Source organism: Lycium ferocissimum, chromosome 12 (assembly GCF_029784015.1).
Source record: "Lycium ferocissimum isolate CSIRO_LF1 chromosome 12, AGI_CSIRO_Lferr_CH_V1, whole genome shotgun sequence".
In the NCBI taxonomy this organism is placed as follows: domain Eukaryota; kingdom Viridiplantae; phylum Streptophyta; class Magnoliopsida; order Solanales; family Solanaceae; genus Lycium; species Lycium ferocissimum.
This window is the reverse complement of record NC_081353.1, coordinates 19,019,660-19,046,112: the sequence shown is the minus strand read 5'-3', so window position 1 is coordinate 19,046,112 and position 26,453 is coordinate 19,019,660. Positions and strand designations below refer to the sequence as shown.

At 36.7% G+C, this 26,453-nt stretch overlaps 1 protein-coding gene and 1 long non-coding RNA gene across 2 annotated transcripts; one reads left to right on the top strand and one right to left on the bottom strand.

The window, feature by feature from the left end:
* The first annotated feature begins 9,967 nt into the window (after positions 1–9,967).
* On the top strand, positions 9,968–12,413 carry LOC132040572 (uncharacterized). Its single transcript, XR_009410719.1, has 3 exons — positions 9,968–10,252; positions 11,791–11,938; positions 12,038–12,413. It is a non-coding gene; the product is annotated as an uncharacterized LOC132040572 (long non-coding RNA).
* A 9,678-nt stretch (positions 12,414–22,091) lies between these two features.
* LOC132040170 (F-box protein At5g07610-like) lies at positions 22,092–23,529 on the bottom strand. The gene has a single exon (XM_059430788.1). The coding sequence runs from the start codon at positions 23,480–23,482 to the stop codon at positions 22,250–22,252; it is 1,233 nt and encodes a 410-aa protein (XP_059286771.1). The 5' UTR covers positions 23,483–23,529; the 3' UTR covers positions 22,092–22,249.
* Between the last annotated feature and the right edge of the window lie 2,924 nt (positions 23,530–26,453).

Below are 26,453 nucleotides of genomic sequence, written 5' to 3'. Positions count from 1 at the left end.
TCTTCTTCTATAGTGCGCCCTTCAGGGCAAGTTTCTCAGACACCAGCAGGACGAGGTAGAGGGAGGAGTGGAGCATCCAGCTCGAGCGGTCCTCAGCACCGCGTATATGCACTAGCCGGTAGGCAGGATCGTGAGTCGTCTCCTGATGTCGTCATAGGTATATTATCAGTCTTCTCCTATGATGTGTATGCACTGATTGACCCAAGTTCTACCTTATCATATGTTACTCCATTTGTTGCTGGCAAGTTTGGGATAGAGCCTAAATCGATTAAACCATTTGAGGTGTCTACGCCAGTTGGTGATCCAGTTATAGCTAGGCGAGTATACCGAGAGGCTGTGTAGTGATAGTTTGTAATCACCATACCTTAAAGATTTGATTGAGTTAGACATGATTGATTTCGATGTTATCATGGGTATGGATTGGTTGGCTTCTGTTATGCTAATGTTGATTGCAGAGCAAAAGATAGTTCGATTTCAGTTTTCGGGCGAGCCAGTCCTAGAGTGGAAGGGCAATCTTTGCTTCGCCGAGGGGTAGGTTTATTTCCTACCTTAAGGCAAGGAAGATGATAGAAAAGGGTACATTTATCACCTTGGTTCGGGTTCAGGATGTACAAGCAGAGTCACCGACCCTTCAGTCTGTCCCCTGTGGTTAATGAGTTCCCAGAGGTGTTTCCAGATGAGCTTCCAGGCATTCCACCAGAGCGAGAGATTGATTTTACTATCGATCTATTGTGAGATACTCAGCCAATATCTATTCCTCCTTATAGGATGGCACCTGCGGAGTTGAAAGAATTAAAGGAGCAGTTGAGGGATTTACTTGAGAAGGGCTTTATTAGGCCTAGTACATCGCCGTGGGGAGCACCGGTATTATTTGTAAGAAAGAAGGATGGCTCTTTGCGAATGTGTATTGATTATAGGCAATTGAATAAAGTGACTATAAAGAATAAGTATCCGCTCTCGAGAATTGATGATTTATTTGACGCTACAAGGCGCCAAATATTTCTCGAAAATAGACTTGAGATCGGGGTACCACCAGGTTAGGGTGAAGGAGGAAGACATTCCGAAGATGGCATTCCGGACTAGATATGGCCACTATGAGTTCCGTGTTATGTCGTTCGGGCTAACTAATGCTCCAGTTGTATTCATGGACTTGATGAATCGTGTATTCAGGCCCTTTCTAGATTTGTTCGTGATTGTGTTTATAGATGATATTCTGATTTATTCACCGTCAGAGGTTGATCATGCAGAACATCTACGAGCAGTGCTTAGAATTCTTCGAGGTAGAGAGTGGTATGCCAAGTTCTCCAAGTGTGAGTTCTGGTTGAACTCTGTGGCTTTTCTTGGTCACATTATTTCAGATGAAGGCATTAGAGTGGATACTCAAAAGATTGAGGCTGTGAAGAATTGGCCAAGGCCCACGACACCAACGGAGATACGTAGTTTCTTGGGTTTGGCTGGTTATTATAGAAGGTTCGTAGAAGGATTTTCTTCTCTTTCGGCCCCATTGACCAAGCTGACTCAGAAATCAGCTAAGTTCCAGTGGACGGATGCATGTGAGCGGAGTTTTCAGATATTGAAGGACAAGTTGACTTCAACACCCATTTTGACTCTTCCAGAAGGAACAGATGGCTATGTGATATATTGTGATGCTTCAGGTATTGGTTTGGGCTGTGTGTTAATGCAGCACGGTAAGGTTGTTGCTTATGCTTCTAGACAACTGAAGAAGCACGAGAAGAATTATCCAACTCATGATCTTGAGTTAGCTGCAGTGATTCATGCCTTGAAAATGTGGAGGCACTATTTATACGGTGTTCATGTTGATATCTATACTGATCATAAGAGTCTCCAGTACATCTTTAAGCAGAAGGACTTGAACTTACGTCAAAGGCGATGGCTAGAGTTGCTAAAGGATTATGATGTTGATATTTTGTACCACCCTGGAAAAGCTAATGTGGTAGCCGATGCTCTTAGTCGTAAATCCATGGGTAGCCTGGCATATGTGCAGCTAGAGAAAAAGGAGATAGTCCGCGAAGTTCATCAATTAGCTAGCCTCGGAGTCCGATTGATAGACTCAGGTGATGCAGGAGTTACAGTTCAGAACACAGTGGTGTCGTCTTTGGCAGCAGAGATAAAGGAGCGTCAGTATGAAGACCCTGTTCTAGTTCACTATCGAGATACAACACCTCAGAAAGAAAAGACACCCTTTGTGATTACAGGAGATGGAGTACTCCGATATAGAGGTAGATTGTGCGTCCCTAATGTTGCAGGGCTTCGTCAGCAGGTTATGGGAGAAGCTCATTATTCTCGCTATTCTATTCATCCAGGCACAACAAAGATGTACCATGATCTCAAGGAAGTTTATTGGTGGGATGGTATGAAAAGAGATATAGCAGAATTTGTTGCTCAATGTCCGAATTGTCAGCAAGTTAAGATAGAGCACCAGAAGCTCGGAGGTTTATTGCAAGCTATGGAAATCCCGACATGGAAATGGGAGGTAATTAATATGGATTTATTGCAGGTTTGCCCGTACTCAGCGGAAGTATGATTCGATATGGGTCATAGTTGATAGGCTTACAAAGTCAGCCCATTTCCTACCTGTCAGAACTACTTATTCAGCTGAAGATTATGCGAAGCTTTATCTTAAAGAGATTGTACGACTTCATGGTGTTCCTACAACCATTATTTCAGATAGAGGGGCACAGTTCACAACTAATTTCTAGAGATCTTTTCAGAATGGATTGGGGACTCGGTGAGTCTTAGTCGCATTTCACCCGTAGACAGATGGACAGGCGGAGCGTACTATACAGACCCTTGAGGATATGCTTAGAGCTTGTGTACTTGATTTTCAAGGCAGTTGGGATGACCATTTGCCTCTTATTGAGTTTGCATATAATAACAATTACCATTCCAGCATTTAGATGGCTCCTTATGAAGCTTTATATGGGCGAAAATGTAGATCGCCTATAGGATGGTTTGATGTCGGAGAAAATCAGCTAGTCGGCCCAGATTTGATACAGCAAGCAGTTGACAAGGTGAAAGTCATTCAGGAAAGGTTACTAACGGCTCAGAGTCGACAGAAATCTTATGCGGATAATCGGCGACGCAAGTTAGAGTTTGAGGTAGGCGATTGGGTTTTCCTGAAAGTTTCGCCTATGAAAGGAGTGATGAGGTTTGGTAAGAAGGGTAAGTTGAGCCCTCGATATATTGGGCCATATAAGATCATTCGTACTGTGGGTAAGGTGGCATATGAGCTAGAATTGCCTTCTGAGTTGGGGTCTGTACATCCGGTATTTCATGTGTCTATGCTTCGTAAATGCATCGGAGATCCTTCAAGAGTTGTACCAGTAGATGATATTCAGGTGACCGAGCTGTTATCATACGAAGAGGTTCCAGTGGCTATATTGGACAGACATGTTCGTCGATTGAGAACCAAGGATGTAGCTTTCGTTAAAGTTTTGTGGAAGAATAATAATGTTGAGGAAGTGACTTGGGAAGCGGAAGAGGCAATGAAGATTAAGTACCCGTATTTGTTTTCGGCATTTCAGGAGGTTCAGTCTGAGGCATCATCTCCCCCAGGTATTATTTCATTTTCAGTTATCGTGATTGGTCGTGTGAGGCCATGGTATTGTATGTTGTAGTATGTGGCCCTGTGTGGCATTATTTTGGGTTGCTGTGTGTAGGTTGGATTGGTATATTTACAGGGGAAACTCTGCCGAAATTTCTATAGCTCATGATTTGTTTGAACATTCGAGGACGAATGTTCCTAAGGGGGGGAGAATGTTACGCCTCTCATTTTCGTCGTAGGAGAACTTATGATTTCCTAGTTGGGTATGCCTTTGGAATAGAGACCCGTGCCTGAGTTTTGGAGATAGAAAGTGTCTTACCCCGTGTACAAAGGTACCAGCAGGTATTCTTGGTAATTTATAGGATTAGAAGTTGAACGAATCGAATCGATGCAACCTGAACTGATTCAGGAAAATCTGCAGACACCAGTCATCGTCGACGGGCCGTCGACACATCGACGGACCGTCGTTGTGTTTCTGCAGCCTTGAATCTGCAGGCGCAGGTCGACGGAGCAAGTCGACGGACCGTCGACACGTCGACGGGTCGTCGACCCGCTCGTCGAACCGCACCGCTGGAACTTTTTAGTTCCAAGTATAAATATATGATCCCACGACTTTATTTCTCATTTTCTCTCTTCCAATTAGAGAAAACCCTAGTATATTTACTCCCAACATTTTCTATCATAATAGTGGAGATTTGGTAAGATCCGAGCCCCGTAAAACCCGAGCTTGTGAAGAAGAAGGTTGCTCCTAGGGTTTCATAAAAGTTGTGAGGCTTGGGAAGTTGAAGTTGAAGCTAATCCTTGGAATCTTAGATCCCTCAAGGTATGTAAATGATTTCTACCTTTGTACTTAAGTTAATTACTAAGAGTTTTAGTGGTTTTAAGTAAAGAGAAGGTAGCTATGAAAGTGGTAAGTTGTTGAAGGGTAAAATAGTGATTATGGGGTTGTTTTAAAAAGATGATTGGGAATGGATTTGAGTATATTTTGATATGTAAGTGTTGTCATTGTTGTTGTGGATATTGAGGTTGATGTCGGATTGAATGGGAAGTTGAAGGGTTGTTGAGCTTACAAGGGAAATGTTGTCCACAATTCGTTAAGCTCTTTTTATATTTAAAAATGGTTAGTAAACAAGGTAAATAGTCTAATTAAGGCCTATGTTATCTTGATTGTAGACCTACGAGTTCGAGAAGTAGAAGTTGGACGATTGGATATACTTCAAGGTATGTTAAGTTTATCCTTTCTTTCTTTTGGCATGATCTTATGATATGAACCAACAAGTGAGTACACGAGCTTCCATATTACTCTACTCTTAGAAGCACTAGGAGTACTTCAGTCTTTGATGTTCCTATACCCCGCATGATTGTTCCTTCTATTCATGGGTCTTGAGATTTCTTATGTTGATGATGTTAGCTCAAAGGTTGTCCATCGGAGGTAATATGGCCTTATGTCACTCCGAGCGTTCTATGTACACATTTCAGTTATGCATTGCATTCATATACATATGCATATTGACCTATGACCAGAAGGCGTTATATACGCGTGTATTATATGTATATGGGGTATGGGGGAAAGGGATAGGCGTTATATACTCATTACCACCTGATCAGCTGGTGCACCTTGATGATGATATATGTATCGGGTCGTACGTTCCTCGGCACTATTATATGGGATATGGATCGGGCTGAATGTTCCTCAGCACCATGACATATATATATATATATATATATACATGTGCACGATTATCATTAAGAGCATGCATATTATGCGCCCACGAGGCATTGTCGATTATACGGTATTTATGCGGATACATACGGATACTAGTTCATACAAATACATGCGGATAGTCATTTCGACTTTTATGAGTTCGAGATTTTATTCATGATTCTATATATATATATATGTTGTTCTTATGCCTTACATACTCGGTACATTATCCGTACTGACTCCCCTATTGCTCAGGGGGCTGCGTTCATGCCCGCAGGTTTAGGTAGACTGACAGGTGGTCTAGCTCAGTAGGACCTTTATATCCAGCGGCGGTCAGTACGCTCCATTTGATCCGGGGCTGCTGGCAGTTTTGGTATGCCTCTTTTGAGATGTATATGCATATGGGTATGACAGGGTCCTGTCCCGTCCTTTCTACAGCTTTATTCCAGTAGAGGTGCGTAGAAAGGGTTGTATGTATTAGTCAGATGATGTAGCCTTGTCGGCTTCTGTTCTTTTGTGTACAGTATATGTAGTAGCCTAGCCGGCTTGCACTGTTCTTTCAGCATGTATATGTATATACAGATTGTACAGAGTTTATGATGTCATCCCTAATTATGAGATTAGTTTAAGTAACTTATGGGCCCTTGATGTTCAATAAGGTTCAGACATATGTATAGGGGTTTTTGGTCGCTAGAGGTCAGACACTCGTGTCACGACTCATCAGTTTAGGTCGTGACAAAAATACTAACAATAGCACATGGGGGTTTGTAAAACAGAATCTGGGCAGCGCCTTCCTTGTACTACATCACCTCTTTTTGAGTAAATATAAGAAAAACTAGGTTTTGGAGCCTGAACAAAAGTTATATATCTATGAAATAGCTTTCCAGATCATCTTGGCTCACTTAAAACTAAATTTTATACAAGGAGATAAGCTCAAAATACTAACAATTGATCAGTTCAAAAACGGGATTTAGTAACTTACCTCAATCGTGTGGAGTTGTTTGTGGCTCAACCAAAACAAGTCTTGATGATTGATTTAGAGGTTGAATATTATGAGAGGAGCGAATCTTTGAGGTTTTATTTTGGTGGAGGAAAACGAAATTGGGGGTAGAGAGGATAAGAGCCAAAAAGATATTATATATATATATATATATATATATATATATATATATGAATGAAAAAAAATATACCAAAATATCAAATATCCATTTCTTAATTTACTAAGATAATAATAGTAAGAGTAGTTTACATAACTACCCTATAACACTTCAAACAAGTTCCAAATATCCTCAAGAAAAATGGACAAATTCCTTTTCTTAGGAACACATACAAGATTCGTCACTACAAAAAGGATAATGGTAACCCTACCATTAACTACTTCATTTATGAATTTCATAGTAATAGAAATACATGTCCTACGAGACGAAATTTGAAACTTGCTATCCTCTTGCCTAGCGTGCAAAGATTTACCTCCGTGGAAAGGATGATTTATTCGGATCGACATGAGAGTCCAACTACGTTCGAGAATCCATGTTGTATATTTGAAAGAGGTTGACCTCCTTGCTTCTCTCATGGTACACTCCTCTTCCCTCCGAGCCCCCTTTCTCCTCGGTCACGAGAGACAAAATGTATGGTGCCAAGTTCATCACGGAAGAAAGGACTCGTTAAGTCGGGATCACTAACTAATACTAATCTAATATAATAGTCTAATATATCTAATATAATAGAAACTACTAATATAATAGAAAAGAAGCTGTCTTTTACGTATACTTTCCCGATTCGTGCTACCGCGGGCTTTACGCAATCGATCGGATTAGATAGATATCCCTTCAACATAGGTCATCGAAAGGATCTCGGAGACCCACAAAGTACGAAAGCCAGGATCTTTCGTAAAACGGATTCCTATTCAAAGAGTTCATAACTCGCATGGATAAGCTCACACTAACCCGTCAATTTGGGATCCAAATTCGAGATTTTCCTTGGGAGGTATCGGGAAGGATTTGGAATGGAATAATATCGATTCATACATCACGTTCAAGAAGGGAGAAATAAAATATATCCCTACTATCAAGATATGGTCAATCGAAAATTCAATTGTTAGTTTAAAAATTTCGGGGTGTTACATATATAGTACTTGCCATGCCTCCTCAAATGTTAAATAGCTGCATTGCTCTTGAATAGAACTTGTTATGTGCTCTCTTAATAATGCCTGAGTATGTTAAGTGTGTATAAACCTGAAGTAGAACTAGATGTAGCATTCTCCAAGTTGTAGTTGACTTCTGTCCTGTTTGAGTTATGGTATACAAAATATATACTTAAGTATATCAGATATATACAGTCCCTGTATACCTCTGGTATATATGGATTTGTATATCTAGTATACTTAAGGTATATCACTCATGTAGGCTCAGAACTTCTATCTTGTGCATTTTAGTAACAATTATTTAGGCTTGGTTTTCCTTATTTGTTTTGTGTTGGGCCTTTCCTTTACCTATTATGAATCTGTCCGCATTTGGGCTTTATTTTCTTGCTGTTTTCCTTTTCAAATTGGGCCTGCCTACATTTCTCTCTTCTCATTATCTGTTTAGGGCCTTTGGTCCCTTTATTATCCTTCATGAATGAATATACTATGTATGCATGAATATGTATGTTTTGAGTATGTTTGAATTCATGTTTTATTTAAGTTAGTGATAAGTATTAGATACTTCTACCCGGTATTTTCCTTTTCCCCTTCCTTGTTTGCGTGTGATAAAACATCGTGGTCACTTGGGCCATCTTCTTCCATTAAATCTATTGGGCCTGAGGCCCAACCTTTCATCTTGATCAAGTTCGTGTGATAATGGAAATATTTGAAGGCCCAACTATGGGTGAAAATGGCAACTGGTAGGCTTAGGTAGGCCTACAAGCCTAACCCTGCTTTATTTTTCTTGTATATAATTATGTATATTTGTGTATTTGTTTGTATATGTAAAAATACACTTGTAAATATTGAAACCCCTATATGATTAGAACTTAGGAAATATGCGCAGCCGTTAGGTAATTGCCTCACATGATTTTTGAACTCGGTTAAATCTTAATACAAGCATGATTTTGGTAATACTAAATTTTATAAATTCTTTCATGTATAAAAACCGGGATTTTTTGCAAATAATGTGCAAGTTGGAAAATGGTTTTTTGAGATCAAACTTGGACTATTTTGGGCCTTAAGCTCTGCTGGAAATGGAATGAGTAACGACTGGATTATATTGGGCCACTGGCACATTGAAAAAGAAGTAGAAATAGACCATAATTTCTTTTGGAGTCTTAATAAATTGGACTGAGATTGTCAGACAAGCTTTGAAAAAGACTTAGATTAATTTTGATGCAAAAACTCAGATTTTTATAAGTATAAGTTGAACCTTTCTAAAAATTGAAATTGGGCTTACAACTCCTTTCAAAGACTTAAGGGATTTTTACTTTTTTGGGCCAAAAGTCCAAAATTTAAGCCATAAAAACAAGAGGAAATACATTTGGACCTTTATTTGAGAATAAGATGGCTTTGGTATTGGAATAGAGTTGAAAATACTAGCTTCAATAGACTAAGGAAATAAAACAATAAACTCCTTTTATCCATGCCTATACTATTATTAAGGAGATATACTCTACTTATTTTCTATGTAAGTAATAAAACTTATAAGGACTAAAGTCACATCATTAGGACCAAGTTAGTATTAACTCTACTTGGGCGAAATCCGTGTGTGTTTTGATCCGAAAATGAAGCGATTCGAACCCTTATAAATATTTTTAACCAAATCTTTTCCCAAAAGAGATATTTTTGCCAAAAAGAAAACTGATGATTAGCATGACGAATTTTGCAAGAAAGAAATATTTTACGTAAATAAATACATTAATCATACATTGAAACTCGTAGGTCAACCGTATTCTACGGATCCTTAATATTAGGGTGCTTAAAACCTTCCCTATGGGATCACCAGAACCCTTACCTCGAACTCTGGTTTAAAAGGATTTTTCTCTTGTTTTGATAAAACGTTTTTACCCGATTTTCCTAATTTCCATTATAAAATTAGGTGGCGACTCTAAAAATATAAAATTCGAATAGAGTCCACAACCTCTTAGTAGCTTTTATGGACCCGCGTATAGATATTAGCTCTAATTTAGGGGAAAAAGAGAAAGACTTGGAAAAATTTGCAAGTTGGAAGCTTTATGTCTCATTCCAGCATTTTTCAACATTGACTTTGTGTGGTGATATGGGGATTGAACCACCTACATCCATGTTGGACGGCAAAGAAGAAAGACAAGAGCGCCGTACATCTTGCAATTTGAAAGATCAAGAAGGCAAAATGACATTTCTCACGTGGAAGCCAAGAAGTGAAAAATGAAGAAATTGGCATTTGGCTTGTTCATTTACTTACCATCTCCTACAGCTCATGATCAAAAACTTGAGTCGAATTTAGGTGCTCAATTCATATCCTTCAAGTGGAGAGAAAGGTGGTAAAGTTGACTCATGTCATGCCACGACGTTAAATGCGTGCTCTGTGGGAGGCAACCCATATTTCTTTAATTTTTAATTCAATCTTGCAATTTTAATTTTTAGTTTTTTTTTTTTCATTTTACCAAGTTCACAAATTTTGGACTTCATTTGAAAGGGTAGAGGAGTTGAAAAGTTGCATAAAAAGAAAACAGTGTAAACCACTAGGTGGCTTTGCAAAGTTTGTGAAATTGTGGTCATTGGCGTATCAAAACAGCCCTAGTAGGCCCATTGCAAGACCTGGAACTGACTTGACAATGTGGGCCTAGCTTAAAACAGTAGCCAACAAAAGCACTCCCCTAAAGCACAAACATAGGAAGGCTGAAAATACTTTAGCAACTAGGCTCTCGTGTCACGCAGCGTTTCTCGCTCAGGTAAGTATCTCTTCTCTCGCTCTGGACACTCCAAGACCACCAGCTTCGTTCCCCCACCATAAACAACCAGGCTACACCGGGTAAATCTCCTTCTCTCCCACTCTCTCGCTGCTTCTTTGTTAATTTTTTTTTTCTTTGCCATGTGCTTAGTTTAATGTGGGATTTGAGGGCACAAATTATGAAATTCTGTTGTTGTTTGCTGATAGAAATAAAGTTGTGCTTTATTGAACTATAATTCTCAATTCTTAGGAGGGCAATTCAATTAGCTTGTTGTCACAAAGAGCTTTGTTAAAGTTACGCACACTACTCGTTTGACAAATTATTTGAGAGACTATTTGATTCTCTGGTGAAGTCTGAGTAATTGAGCGCTATTAAGAGTCGATTGTGAGTAACTTTTGGGTAGCCAAGTAGGTTGTGGACTGGTTGGTCAGATTTTTTGAGCTTGAAACTCGCCATGACTGTTGTTTTGATGTTCTACTGCCCTTGGCCTGTGTCAAATGTCATGCTTCTTTTATGATTGTTGTTCTTGAGATTTGGACAATTATTTATCTAAACGAATTGGCTTGAAAGTTATTTTGCATTATGAGATGGGATGTTCTTGTTTTGAAAAGATAGATTATATGTGCCTATTTCCTTGAAAAAGATAAATGAAGTTTTATGAAAGTTAAGAAAGTGTTCTTTGATGTTTGGTTATACTGAACTAAATTGTCATTGAGTTTATTGATGGAGTTACTATGCATTACATTGTGAGTGTACCGAAAGTGGTTCTTTTGACATTAAAGTTTAGGTGCTAGATCTCCTTAATGCTATTTCTTGTACTATAAAATGATCCAACTAGTGCATTCTTGAAATATTTGTTGGCATGATTAATTGATGTACTTCACTGGCTTGTAACTTGATGCTAAATGTGAATATATTGATATCATCACGTACTGGTTATAAGCAACATTGTTGTACCTAGTTGGTTGGGCTAATGAACACTAACGATGTATCTTGAGTGTTAATGACTGAGTGTTAAGATGCTTTTTTGAGTGGTTAAGGAGAAGCCAATCAAGTCATGGAGGAAGAGGGTTTTGATGCCGCATAACTGCCCAGCTCTGAACACACATTCTTTTAGGGAGTCCCTCTTACTTCACTCTTATTGTTAGTTGCATTGAGGGGAATGCAACATTTTAGTTGGGGGTGGCTCATTTATTTGTGATGTTATATGGTGGTTGACGGATTTGGTAGACTAACTCTTTGTTTTGATTTTTTTATTGTGTTTGTAACATGTTTATATTAGTATGATATGCTAGTTTTTATTTGTTTGTGTATGCCCATATTTTGTTATGTATTAGCAATATCCTTGGCTTTTTTTTTGCCGTGGTTCTTTTCCCGAAGATGCTAATGTCTTTTGAATCCGGTGTTTTTAGGTAGTTTTGAGTCGGCTTGTCCTATGATAGATAGTTGGACACTTTCTTAAGGGAAATAAGCCTTGTAAGTTAGGTGTAGAAGTGAGTATTAGGTAGTGTAGGAGTGAAAATGGTGTTGGGATGTGACTTTTTGCCCCTAGACTACAGTTGGTTTGAAACTGATGCTACGCCTTTCGTGAACCGGATTTGTACCATGACTTGATCAGGTTCATGGAGTCCGCAACTTAAATGACCCATGGAGTTCGCAACTTAAATGATCCAAAAAGTATCCAAAGGTACCAAAATACCCCAGAAAAACAAAAAGTGACCGAAGTACCCTTTGCGCGTTGTTTTTGGCATTATGAAGTACCCGAAGTAAGTGTTTTTACAATTTTTTAGGGTTTAATTTTTTTTTTTTTTCACATTATCTACATATTTCACTTTTAAAAATTAATTTTCTTGTAATATTTATAGGATATGGGAGGTTGCAAACATTTTCATTGGGAAGATAGCATTCCCATGGATAAAACGGTGGCGGCGAAGATTAAAAAGCCTCCTGTTGATAGAGATACCGCAACTTCACGTATCTGAAGAGATACCGTGAAGTTTGACTTGCAATTTAAGCTTATGGAAGCTAAAAAAGAGATTGACATTTTGGAGGTCTTGCTAAAAGAATCCAAAGAAAAATAAAGTTTTCTCAAGACTAACCCTAGAGAAACTCAACACGAGAAAAATGGTTTGAAAGAAAAACTGAAATTTTGGAAAATTATTTGTGCTATGTTATTGTTGTTTATTGTTTCTATGTATTTTGTTTATTAAATTTAATATTTCTATGTATTTTGTTTTTCTATGTATTTTCTATTTATTTTGTTATTTTTATGTACTTTCTTTTTACTAGTTGCACGTTTTCATTTATTATTTAATCCTTACCCTTTATGTAATAATTTATCTGTTTTTTTTTAAATTGTGAATTGTTGAACTTTTTATGTATTACTAACTCTAAGAAGATTATTTAAATTAATAATAGACTATAACAATCAAAGAAAATTTAAAACATACTAAAAATATTCAAATTGGTGACTTCATCATAAACTAAAAATACAAGTTAACCGCACGAGTTCGAAACTTAAATTACCCAAAATCTAAGAGAGTGAACCAAAATAACCACTAATCATTATCATAATAGAAGTCCTCAATATCGTCCTCAGAACAATATGCTGGGTTTCTTAAGACATATCTTTTTTCTGTAGATGTTAATTCTCTATTGGTTGATGATGCTTGTTCTTCGGTCAACTTTAGCATGTAAAATCTACAACGTCTTGCTAGCATTCTGTTGTTTTCTTTTCTAATCCTTTGTACGGCAAGCTCGCGAGTTTCTGGACCTACTCGAGGCATGGTTATTGAGTACTTTGTTGGGATTTGAGGGTTGAGATTTTTCAAGTCACGAACAAGACGTTCTGATTTGGCATGCCGATGTGCCCATTCTCGGCGTAACCCGCAAAAATATTTCCGTGGATCTGAATATTTCACGCTGCAAAAATCATTATTATGCTCTATAAGAAGGCGGGGTTTCAAATCGTCTAGTTTGAACTCATTGTTATCAAGAAAACTTGTTTCATTGGAATAGCTGCTATGATTTGAACTATCATCGCCACTGCTATTCAAATCCTTTGGAAGGAATAAGGACCAATCTACATTTCTATTACTCGACATTGAATATGTTGTAGTCTAATAACAAATTAAAAGCTACTTATATAGATGGAAACCTCCAAGTACCCTCGGGGGTGGTCATTATGACCCTACCTACTTATTTTATTATAAGAAAATATTAATCTTCATTGGACATCTCACAGTCCGAATCCCACTTGGATCTGAATCTTACGTAACCATGTTGACCATATTCTACCCTTAGGCAACATATTATCCGATTGTTCTCTTCACGAAAACAGTTAAGAGCAAACTTCAACTCTTGTGGAGTATCACGAGGCATTGACATAGCACTTTTTTTTGGGCGTTTAAGCCCTAATGTCCTCAAGTTTTGTTTAAGTGATGCAGCCTCCCTGACACGCCAATCTCACTCCTCTCTCATTGTGTTATTGTATTGTCGATTGAATCTGTTGTTCGGGTTATTTGAGTATTTAAAATCATCATCTAGTTCTCATGTCCTACCCATTGCTTCGAATATGTCTTGTGGGGTAAAACATATAATAGAACCAATATCAGCAAATTGGGTATAGAATGACATGATAACTCATTTTTTAGTGTAAATGCTAGTTGTTCGTCAATCATGTTATATACTACTCCTTGATTTGACAACACGAACTTATATTGCGCAACATTTAAATGCGCAAAATATGAGTTTTTAGAATGACATGCTTGATTTGACAACACCATGCTGCATTATTTGGCCGCTTTTTATGACACTAACTTGTATTGCACAACATTTTAAACGATTATTAGATCGTTTTTTATGACACACTATAGATAACATTAGATGACACACTATGCTTGTCCGCTTTTTATAACACACTATGCTTGATGTGACCACACAATGTTGCATTATTTGTCCATTTTTTATGACACTAACTTGTATTGTGCAACATTTAAATGCGCAATATATGAGCCATAGATGACACACTATGCTTGTCCGCTTTTTGTGACACACTATGTTTGATGTGACAACACAATGCTCCGTTATTTGACTGCTTTTTATGACACACTATGCTTGATGTGACAACATAATGCTGCATTATTTGTCCGCTTTTTATGACACTAACTTGTATTGCGTAAAATTTAAATGCGCAATATATGAGGCATAGACGACACACTATGCTTGTTCGCTTTTATGACACACTATGCTTGATGTGACAACATAATGCTTCATTATTTGACCGCTTTTTATGACACACTATGGTTGATGTGACCACACAATGCTGCATTATTTGTCCGCTTTTTATGACAATAACTTGTATTGCGCAACATTTAAAAGCGCAATATATGAGCCATAGATGACATACTATGCTTGTCTGCTTTATATGACACACTATGCTTGATGTGACAACACAATGCTCTATTATTTGATTGCTTTTTATGACACACTATGCTTGATGTGACCACACAATGCTGCATTATTTGTCCGCTTTTTGTGAAACTAACTTGTTTTGTGCAACATTTAAATGCGCAATAAATGAGTCATAGATGACACGCTATGCTTGTCCGCTTTTTATGACACACTATGCTTGATGTGACAACACAATGCTCCATTATTTGACCGCTTTTTATGACACTCTATGCTTGATGTGACAACACAATGCTGCATTATTTTTTCGCTTTTTATGACACACTATGCTTGATTTAACAACACAATGCTGCGTTAATTCAAAAATCTTATCCTATTGTGCAACATTTTCATGCGCAAAAGTATTGCGCAGTATTTTCATGCGCAATAGGGTTCCCACGTTTTTTAGATGTTCACTTTTGCCCTCATATTTCGCCTATTTAATATGAATATTGGATGAGGTAAAAACTCATCTATTTCATAAGTTTAAGTCTTTTAAGTTCTTGAAAAAACTCAAACTTCAAAAACAAAAAAATGTCTTCTCCTTCTTCAACCGTTAAGGTTACTCTATTTTGGGATAGAGATATACTTGATGACAATAATACCCTTTGTTATAGTATCAAACCAAAAGCCCATGTAAAGTTTCCAACAACCTTAAATTATGAAACATTAGTCACTTACCTATACAAAAAATGAACACCGATCCCAGAGAGTATGGATTATCTGTAATTGGCAGATATCCACACAGCGGTTCACAAGGCTTAGTGCTTTATGGTATGTGGAATATCAATGATGATGACTCTTTGAGGGAGTATTTGAGGGCGCCTGAAGAATATAGGGATTTAGTCGCCATTTATGTTCTTGAAATGTATATAGAAAAGATACCTGAAGAAGTCCCTCAAGTCCAGCCTACTCATGATAACACTTATGGGGACTTTAGTTCTTATGGACACATTTTGAGTGGTCAAGTCCCGCTGAAAACTCTAAGCCAGCAATTTAATCAAACTCACACTAAAAATTGGTAAATATCCATTTTTAAATTATTATTTTGTGTAGTAGCATGTGTTTATTTTATTTATTGGTAAATATCCATTTTTGGTATCTTTGTAGGGGTTACACACCTGATATGAGTAATATTGGGCAAAGCTCTCAGTTCGGTGGAATTGAAAATTATTCACAAAACTCGCCAGTTGTACCAAATGATGATTTTGGGCAATCCACTCAGTTCCGTAGAGATGATCTTTCTCCAAACTATGTCAATATAGATCAATATCGGTAGGTTCATCACCTTGATATTAAATAATTCATATATATTTGATATTGGTATTTAAAGTATGTTACTTTTCGTGTAGGAAGAGGCCTTTCCTAGATGGTGATGATTGTCCAAATTATTGTGAGACATCATCAAGTGATAGCGAACCGAATAATGCAGAAGAAACCGATGATGATGATGAAGACGAAGAGGTCAATGTTCAATCGCAGTAGGCAGCAAGCAAATTTAATAGCATTGATGTAAAGTCCGCTGCCAGAAAACCCAACTCCCGAAAGCCCTCCCGAAAGCCCAATGCAATGGCATTCTTACAATATTCCATAACTAGACAATCTTCACGGTCGTGCTGATGCCTTTGTCTTCACCAGAGAAGATGATCAATGTCGTCAAAAAATGTGGAAAGAACCGGCCGATCTTATAAAAGATGATTGCTACCTTGAAAAAGGGATGGTGTTCGGATAAAAAAAGGCATTGCAAAGGGCAGTCAAAATTTATTGTTACAAGGAAATTAGGGAGTATAGGGTTGATGATTCAACCAGAAAAATATGGAGACTAGTTTGTAGACGACAGTATCAAGGCTGTGCATGGATACTTCGGGGAATTGTTAAGCCCGATGGTATGTGGGTTATCACAAAATTCCACAAACGTCACACTTGTGATATGGGAGAGAATCGAGCAAATCATTTTAATTTAGATATAAATATGATTGCTCAAGTGCTACTTAAAGACGTTGCCGAAACCCTAAGGTAACCTATTCGACCTAGTTCATTATAATTCTTAAATCAATTAAATTGTCATTGCTAAGTGTTGTTTGTTTAAACTTGTGCAGGATCCCTATCAAAGATTACATTAGAAACGTTAAGATAGTATATCAAAAAACAATAAGCAAGAGAAAGGGATATCTTAGGCGTAGGCGTGCGTATGAGATGATTAATGGAAATTGGGAGGGCTCTTTCCAGACGTTGTCGAGGTATATGACAGCTCTACAAAAATTCAATGTTGGAACTGTTGTAGAGTAGAGGCTTCTGGCTGGCAATATTTTCAACTATGTGTTTTGGGCATTCAAACCATCTATTGATGGGTTTGCTCACTGCCGGCCAGTCATATCCATAGATGACACGTATGTATATGGTGTATACGACATCAAGCTACTGATTGCAGTAGGAATGGATGCCAATGGCGCAATTGCCGCTAGCGAGAACAACGAGACATGAGGGGTGTTTTTGACACATTTGAGGTAGCATATTATTAAGGATCGTATGGGCATATGCATGCTATCTGATCGACATCAAGGCATAATGCACTACATGTCTACTTTGGAGGGGTGGCAGCCTCCCTTTGCTTACCATCACTATTGTTTAAAGCACATTAAGGGAAATTTTCAAAAGAAGTTTGGAAATGGCACACTCAATAAATTGATTTGGGCGGCTGCGATAGAGCATCAACAAAAAAATGGCTTGTGAGGATGGAGACGATCAAGGCAGTGAGGCCAGAAGCATATACTTGGTTGAAGAAAATCAAAGTTGAAAAACGGACATTACATGCTGATGAAGGCAGGAGATGGGGGATGCTTACAACAAATAGCTCGGAGTCATTCAATGGTTTGCTAAAATCGCTCGGGGACTACCGTTACATCGCAATGGTAAGAATGACTTTCATGCAAGTTGTGGAGCGGTTTGTGACAAGAACCAAGCAAGCCGAGCCATATTAGCGAGAGGTGGGAGATAGATGCCAAAACCTTCAAAAATGATGGAGCATCACAGGAAAAAATGTCAGCGGCACAAGATGACTGAGTATAGCCTGGTTGAACGTGTGTATGAAGTCAGAACAGGTTATTACCAGGGTAGGGGAGGAAACATACATACCGTTTATGAGGGCACGAGAACGTGCAGTTGTGGTAAGTGGCAAACATACCACATGCCGTGTTCTCATGCCGTCAAGTGTTTCGAGGCAATGGGAAAAACGATATCAAGTTATGTGCCATCGGAATACAACGTCAAAAGTTATGCTAAAGCATAAGCCGGCCACTTCTACCCACTTGGTGATCAAGCTTATTGGCCAAACGAGCCATTTTCAATGGTTGCTAACGAGGAGTATATCCGTAAAATTCGAGTTAACGCACGAACTCGGATTCACAATCAAATGGATGTCAATGATAGGATACTCTCGCAGGTGTTCCTCGTGTAAGGAGTTTGGCCATGATAAGCGTTTATATAGCCTACGAGGCCGTGGTGATGCAAGTACGTCTCGTTGTAGAAGAGCCTCCCGTACTTGATGTATATTTTGTTATTGCAAATAATGATGTATTATTTGGTTATTACAATGAATTATTTTGAACCTCTCGTATTGGATGAATTATTTTTTAATATAATATTTTTATTTGTACATTTGAAAATAAGTAATGCATTGACTAAAAAATAAAACACTTAAAACAAAACCTTATAAGATAAAAGACTTAAACCTAATGATAACAAGATTCAAACAAACAAAACTTACTTCGGGGCACTCTACAACCCCTCAAACGACGATCCAAACATTTAGGTAAACTTGATGTAATGAGCCAATATTATTGTCCGCAAAAAAAGATATCAAGTTATATATAAAATATTAATATTTCGGAGTTTTGAAACATGACTAATCTTGGGTCAAAGTATTAAAAAAACGTGAATTTGAGAGCTTTAAAATTGTATGGAAAAAAAAATACTACCCTTTGCGCGCTAAATGAGTGCGCAATAGGGCCAAACTGCAAAATTCCAGTTTGGTCATATTGCGCACTAAAGGTACTTCGGTCACTTTATTTTTTTTCTAGGTTATTTTGGTACCTTTAGTCACTCTTTGGATCATTTAAGTTGCGGACTCAGATTCTTGGGGTTACGTTTGTACTTCCGCACTTTAGATATTTATGATATGATTTGAGATTGCTTGTATTATTTAATCTTCCGCATGTTAATATTAAAAATGATAAAGTAAGGAAAAGGTTCGCCCACCAGGAGGGTTAGCGTGAATGCCCGTTCGACCCACGAATTGGGTCGTGACATATATGAACTTCGACATTCTGAATGAGCAACAAAGATACATTTAATTATCTATATTTATTTTTGAAAAATAAGATCTGGATGAGCTAAAGAAAAGCATAATGAGTACTCTGTTCCGCGACGAAAATGGAAAATCATTTGTTGCAGTACTTTTTTAGTTTCTACTCTTATCATAATGTAGTGTGATCTCTATCGTTCTCCTCTCACTCTCCCCCTCCCCCCCCCCCCCCCCCCCCTCTAGAAAGGTTTGAAGAGTCTGTGAATGGAGAGGAACGAGCAAATGTTTCTTATTCAATATTGCTTTTGTCTTTTCAGATAATTAAATAATCTTTTTATGTTTTGTTAATTTATTTTCCTAATTTTCCCTTGTAAATAATTGAATTTTAATGATTTTTCAAGGATCTAAAGAGATTAGGGTGCAAATTATTAAAAATAATAGGATAAAATATAAATTACCAAAAAAAAAAAAAAATGTATACGTTGGGGGTGCAAATTGTAAAGAACTTTGTGAAATGCTAACAATCTAATATTTTAAATGGAAAATAACATACTAAACTCGTCGAGATCAGGAATTTGTATCTTTCTCCAAATATTCCAAGGAGTATCAAGTTGAAATGAAAAACAGTTTACAAAAGGAAATAAAAATGGAACTTTTTGGGATAAGAATTTGAATCTACACAAGAATTTTGTATCTCTCTGTCCCAAAAATATTCCAATATCAATAAGTTGGGGGACAAAGTTAAACTTGTCGGTATCAGTATTTGAATCTATAGAAGAATTTTGTATCTTTCTCCCTAAAAATATTTCAATATCAAACGGATGGAAAAAAGCTGAAATAATTGGAAATAAAAAATTAAACTCATCGCTATCAACATGTGGTAGCTGTGAATCTAGACTCCTTGCCACCCACGAGTCCACATCACCCCCTCAAAAAGAAAAAGTTACAATTTAATGCATGTTCAAGCAAAGTTAGGTGCAAATTATGACAACATAATGCATGTTCAAGCAAAGTTAGATGCAAATTATGACAGTATCCAACTACATAACTTAAGCCACTGACCTAAGCAATTAATCTTTAGTAACAAACAAACTTTAAACAATTAATAGACTTTCTGAGATTCTATGTTCTCCAAGACTGGGTCATCTTTCACCAAACTTGCTTTGGTCTACTGTCAGTGAGAGGTCAACATATCAGCTTGATAGGTGCACCTACATCAAGATTAGTACTTCCTTCATCTCAATTTATGTGAAGGTATTTGTTAAAACAAAGAAAAAAGTTACAATTTAATGAGTTTAAAATAAAGCATGTTCAAGCAAAGATGCTTTTAAAAGAAACTTGCCACTGACTAAGCAATTAATCTTTGGTAACAAAAAACTTTAAACAATTAATAGATATTTGTGTGGCCAGAAATGATATCATTAAAGGTAAAATGGAAAGTTTAAAGTCAAATTGCTAATACTAAATATAGGCAGATATCATTCTTTTTGGGACTGACTGAAAAGGAAAAAACATCACATAAATTGGGACGGAGGGAGTATATGGTGTGAAATGGGAATATAACACCAAGTGAGATCTTATTCGCTAGAACATAGCCTTTAAGCTTACTGTCAAAGCAGTTGCACAGAGGGTAATTGCAGCAGATAAACTTACAATTGCAGCTGTGGCACCGAAACGATACGTGCAACTTTTCGAGAAGATGAACTGAAAGTTAATTAAAGGGTGTCGAAAATCTGAAAATCAATCTTTGATTTCCTCTGGATTCAACCTGAAATGTGACGTAGGCAGCACTGAACCAAAAGTCTTTTAACACTCTACCTGCTAAGATGGCTATGGCTCATAACATCAACTTTAGTTAATCCCAGGACTATAATCCCAGATAACTTAGTCCGCAAACCAAACGACCCCTTATGGCTATGGCTCATAGTTAATTCATCATGATGAATGCAGCAGATAGAAAGATTAGGCTACCTCAGGCCAATCCTCCCTTTTATGGCTGCAGCAAATTTCTTGAAGTTCCATGATAAATCTTTCTTTCTGTGCAAAAGATGAATCCTTGAGCAAATAGAGAATCTAAGTAAGAGTGAACTGATAGATCAAAGGGTCACAAACCTTGCTGCCACCTAATTGATGATTCTTGTCCACCTTTAGTGGATTTAGCCCGATTCAGCTTGGAACTCTTTCTCTCCAGTGTACGAGGGCATTGTCGTCAATATCTTTATCAATGTGTTCGGTCGACTAGGATCGGGTGTAAGAGACAGAGCCAATGACTATGATGATCTAATTTGCAGCAACACAAACAATGAATTTTTTTTGTCTCACATCTAAACGACGGATAGAATTCTTGGTTCATTTACATAGGTACACATCACAAAACGAGAAAGTCCCTCTGCATCACATTGCCTGAGTGACTTGTGAAGAATATGTACCTCTTAACAAGTCTCATTCAACTCAACGTAATGGTTTCTGCGTTTGTTAATAGAAGCTTTAAAGAACAGAAGTTCAATGATAACAGAAACCAAAATATTGTAACACCAGATTAATATTCAATAGGGTTGATCCCCTGCCAGTGAAAACTTGAGAAAGAACAAGCAGGCAACAGATAACCAATGTCATTATCTGAAATACTCCTCTAGAAAATTTATGGGAAGGTATTCATAAGATAATATATAGGGAAAAACATCGCTCTAACCCTAACTGCCACTTCCGCACAAGCGATTTTTACTTCTCAAGTAAATGTGCAGCTCTGGTACACGATCAATGGTTGTCAACCTCCTATATACCACACTTAGACTATTTGCCTCTTGATACATGGAAATGAAGACAAACAGAAAGGAAACATTGAAACCTTTCATTTCTTTCTCTTCTTTATTGCCTCTTTTCTGTTTGGATCATCAGTTACATCATGAAACAGATTCAGTCTTCAAGAAGTGTAAGATTGAAATCAAAGCAAATAACTCCCAGAATATGTGGCACACCAAATCATAAATCATATACATCATCCACCTTGGATTGTCAATGTACAACAAGTTATTTACACTTCAATTACATCCGTAGAGAACTAGTAATTTCATTATTCAATACTTACAAACGAAGAGAGCAACCACAGATTTCTAATGAGATTGTTGGCCAAATACTATTCTCTGATGTGCCATGAAAAGAGGCCATTAAGCAGAGAAAACAAGATATTATTTGCAGGAAATAGATCATAAACATCATAAGCAGGCGTCTCCAATGATGAGTGACCACATCATTTGCATACAAGAATGTAGTCCATCTCTTTTCTTTAAGTAAATAAACTTATATACAAGAAACCATAGGGACATCAGACACAAGCCATTGTCTCAACATATTGGTGGGTGTCATTCCATTCAAACACTGAAACATCTTCCCAGATAACGGGTATCTTTGCTATATCTATCTCTGCAACCTCCTTGATAGTCATACGGCGAGCATCATACTCAATAATAACATCCGGCGTGCATACCAAAAACCTTGCTGTCTTTTCCTCGTCATCCACAACCACATATACAACATTGCAAGTGCGACGATTCACATCTAGTAAATCAAGTTCTTCACTCAACATCAACGGATAAGAAGTATGCAACGAACTAAGATCAACACGATACTTCACAAACCACTTAGAATAATCACTCTCCAACTCAAGAACTTCAAAACTCATCGAGCTAAAACCCTGTACCTCAATAAGATGCAAATGTCCACCAGACTCCCCAAAATACCTTACATTCCTTTTCAACACGCCACTAGAAATCACAGTACTAGGCATATCTCTAAAGCACAACGAACCCAAATCGAACCTTAAAAAAGACCATTTTTCACTAACCCAATGCATACAACCATTCAAGAAAACACCATGAGCTAAAAAATCTTGATTTATATCCAATATCTCCATAGAATCTCTCCAAACTCCAGTTTCTGATGAATATACCCAAAATTCATAAACCCCATTTGATTTCATCACACAAACAAGCTTATAACCATCAGATACCATAGGATCAAAAGCCAAATTCATTACCACAATCTCACAAGCCTTGGTACCTATATCAGGACATGGAATCAACCTATGTTGATTTGTACTAGGATTATAAACATAGTATACTTGATCATTTTCAACTCCCAAGTTGAAACTAATAGAGAACAATCCATTACAAGAATGTAAATGTACAATCTTTGAAGATGTAGAGTTAACAACAATATTCTTGAGTGCTAAAGGAATGGCACCCTTTTGTTTTTTGGACATGCAATTATTGAAAGGGATAAAGTCAACATAGTTATTACCATACACCCACCAACAGAATAAAAGTCCGTCAACTTTGACTGATTTTTGTTTTTTCCGGCCGTGGAGTTGACGGAATCTTTGACTTGAGATAACGGAAAACCAGTGTTTAGAAACGGTTTGGAAACGGAGAAGGGATTTAGGAGGTAGAAAAAGGAGAATCTCCGTTAAGAGATCGGAATTTGAGGTGACTTTAGTGATTGATGACGGAGAATCTTGTGGGCGGTTACCGGAGATTCTCTGTAAGGATGTTTCTGACATTCTCTCAACAGACGTGTAGTAAGTTGGGCACGCCTTCTCTATAAATATATATACTCCCTTGGTTCTCCGTCCAATTTAAATATCTTTAGTTTCTCGACACGTGCGCTGCACGTGTATGCCCTGACGAGTTATATAACACACGATTTTGTAAAGTAAAAGTAATATTATAATTTATTGAGTTTAAGGTAAATAATTTTACATGAAAGAATAACATAAATTTCTCCGGATGATAAATGTGGAATGTCGTATAGTGACCTGCTTATTGAGGTTGGATACTGTTTGAACCTACAAAAGTAAATAATCCAAAATTAATTAGGTATACATGATCATTTTTATTTAATTTGATTTTGTGTGGTACATACATATAGTGTATCTCTACTTCCTTATGGATGATATTTCTAGTGTATGTTGTTTTCATCCATTTCAATTCTCCGTCATGATTAGGACTCTTGTTGTTGACACTGATATTCCTCTTGAAAATGCTACATAAAATTGATCATGCGAGAAAATATGTTGCGGTTGGTTCAATCCAACACTGGGAATTGTTGGGCGCTATTGTTAGCACAAAACATAAACATACAGGAAAAATCTTCAAGGTTATCAGAAAATGCTTACTTACTCTCGATTTGAGATCAATAATTCTTAAAAGTCCTATCAGTTTCACAAGCCATTACTTTTAATGAAATAGTATTATCATTGTAAATTTTGTATGCGAAAAAGTATACACTACACTACTAACATGATCGGTACTTAATATTCTGAAATTCCCTAACTATAAAAGAAACAAAAGAATTTAGTACTGTAATTTTAATGCATAACATCTTATATAAGTACATAAGGGTTGCATTCTTGGTATACTTTTTTGCATAAACAAAATCCCATTCACGTATCACATAAAGAAATTTATGTCACTAACTATCATGAATGTTTTTTGTGTTGAGAACGTCGAATTTTTCTTTTTTCTCAATAGGGGTGATAAGATTCGAATTTAACTCCTTTGTTGATCTAATTTGATTTTTAATGAATTGTGTGACAACTAAATTTAAAAGTTTAATATTTATTAAATTAACAGAGTATTAAATAACGTCTCCTGTCACGGCCCCATGTGAAATTCAACACCCAAAAATCCAAAAAGCTACATGCTTTGTTTGCTCCTATAAAAAACATTTTCTTTCTTCATCTTGATCCATAAGAAAACATGTTATGGTGAATTGTCATCTTGATTCTTCTTTTGCATTTTCTATTTGCTGTTGGATCCATTAATTTTTTATTAATAGAAAATAACCTCTCGAGATTTTAACTGGTTAAAAAAAACATCTTGATTCCTGAGTGCTTTATAGAAAAACTCAATATATTTAAATAAAAGTTTAATATCATAAGTAGCGCCCTCACCACACTCAAATTGTTGAATTTTTCAATCATACGTGTATGCCAGAAGCATATTTTAAATGCGTTGCTAGGAATTTATTTAAATTATGTGCTCTTCCTCATCGTTATATTAAGTAACATGAAAATTGATCATGGTGAGACAAATCTAAAAAAGATTATTGTGTTATCAAATTGTGGTCAAAAGCAGATTTCAATAAACCTGAATCTGTTTTATAATTAAAAAAAATAGAAAACATTTAAATAGAAATGTAGAAGAAGCAGAAAATTATTCTGAGACCATAATTTAAAGTAAACATCATATAATTTCATGCATGTAACATATATATACTAACTATTTTGCATTTTGCGAATGAATAACAACTTGAATAACAACTATGACCTTAAAATATGTATTATTCCTGATCGTAATAATACGCACAATATATATTTCGAGGTCACAACTTTTAGAAGTGTCTATCTCATCATACATAGAATCGGATATTATTTAAAAATATATAGAGTCATAATAGATAAGTAAATATAGCAATTTACGAAAGGAAAATAATAACCCGATATTTGCCAAGGAAAAAATCAGACAATGATGACTGTAATAGCAGAATACTTTCATTCTTGTGCATCCTCATCCCATTTTCATCCTTAATTATATTGAATATTTTTTTCCTTGGTAGAGAAAATATGAGAAGATGAGAACATTTTCTGAGAAATTGATCTCTAACAACGGTGATATCTAAAAAAAAATGCAAAATTGCAACTTTTTCTAAACGGTGGGATCCCGTAGCCAAAGAGTTTTTTCATTTTTTTTTTGTGTTGGTTTATTAGGTGTTTTTCTTTTCTTTCAATAAATAGAGTAATTAGATTTTTAAGTTAATAAGGGTATTTAGGTAATTTAACTTTCAAGCTAGGGAGTTTATACTTTTAATATAATATAGATTAGTTCGGAAAAACGTCAAACATACCTTTCGTTATACTTTGAGTCCAAATATACCTCTTCCATTATGCTATTAGTTCAAATATACCCGTCGTCAGTGGCGGATCCAAAACTTTCAATCAGGGTGTTCGGAAAAACAACTAACCAACTTTTGCATTTGGTCAGGGTGTTCAAAAGTCAATATTTGTACATGAACACAAAAAATTTACCCTAAATATACACTGTAATTTTTTGTCCACCCTGAGCCTTTACTACATCCGCCCCTGCCTGTCGTCTGTCAAAGTTGTTTAAAGTGGACATCCAATCCTACGTGACATTAACATTTGATGAGGTCAACGCCACATGACATGCCACCTCAGCGCCCCTAAACCATTTTACCCCTCTCCTCTATTTGTTCTCCCCCACTAAAATTTCATTTCCTTCCACCACCATCATTGCTTCTATTACCGCCACCATGGCCATCTCTCCAAATTTCAATTAATGCTTTCATACCTGTCGTCGTCCTCACTCGGTTGCCGAAAGGATTATTTTGTCATAGATTTAAGTTGTATATTGGATAATATTAAAAAAAAATACAGGTGCATACATATTAGATAGAATAATTTTAAACTATTTTTAAGTAAGCTGATTATATATTAAACTCAGTTGGATAGT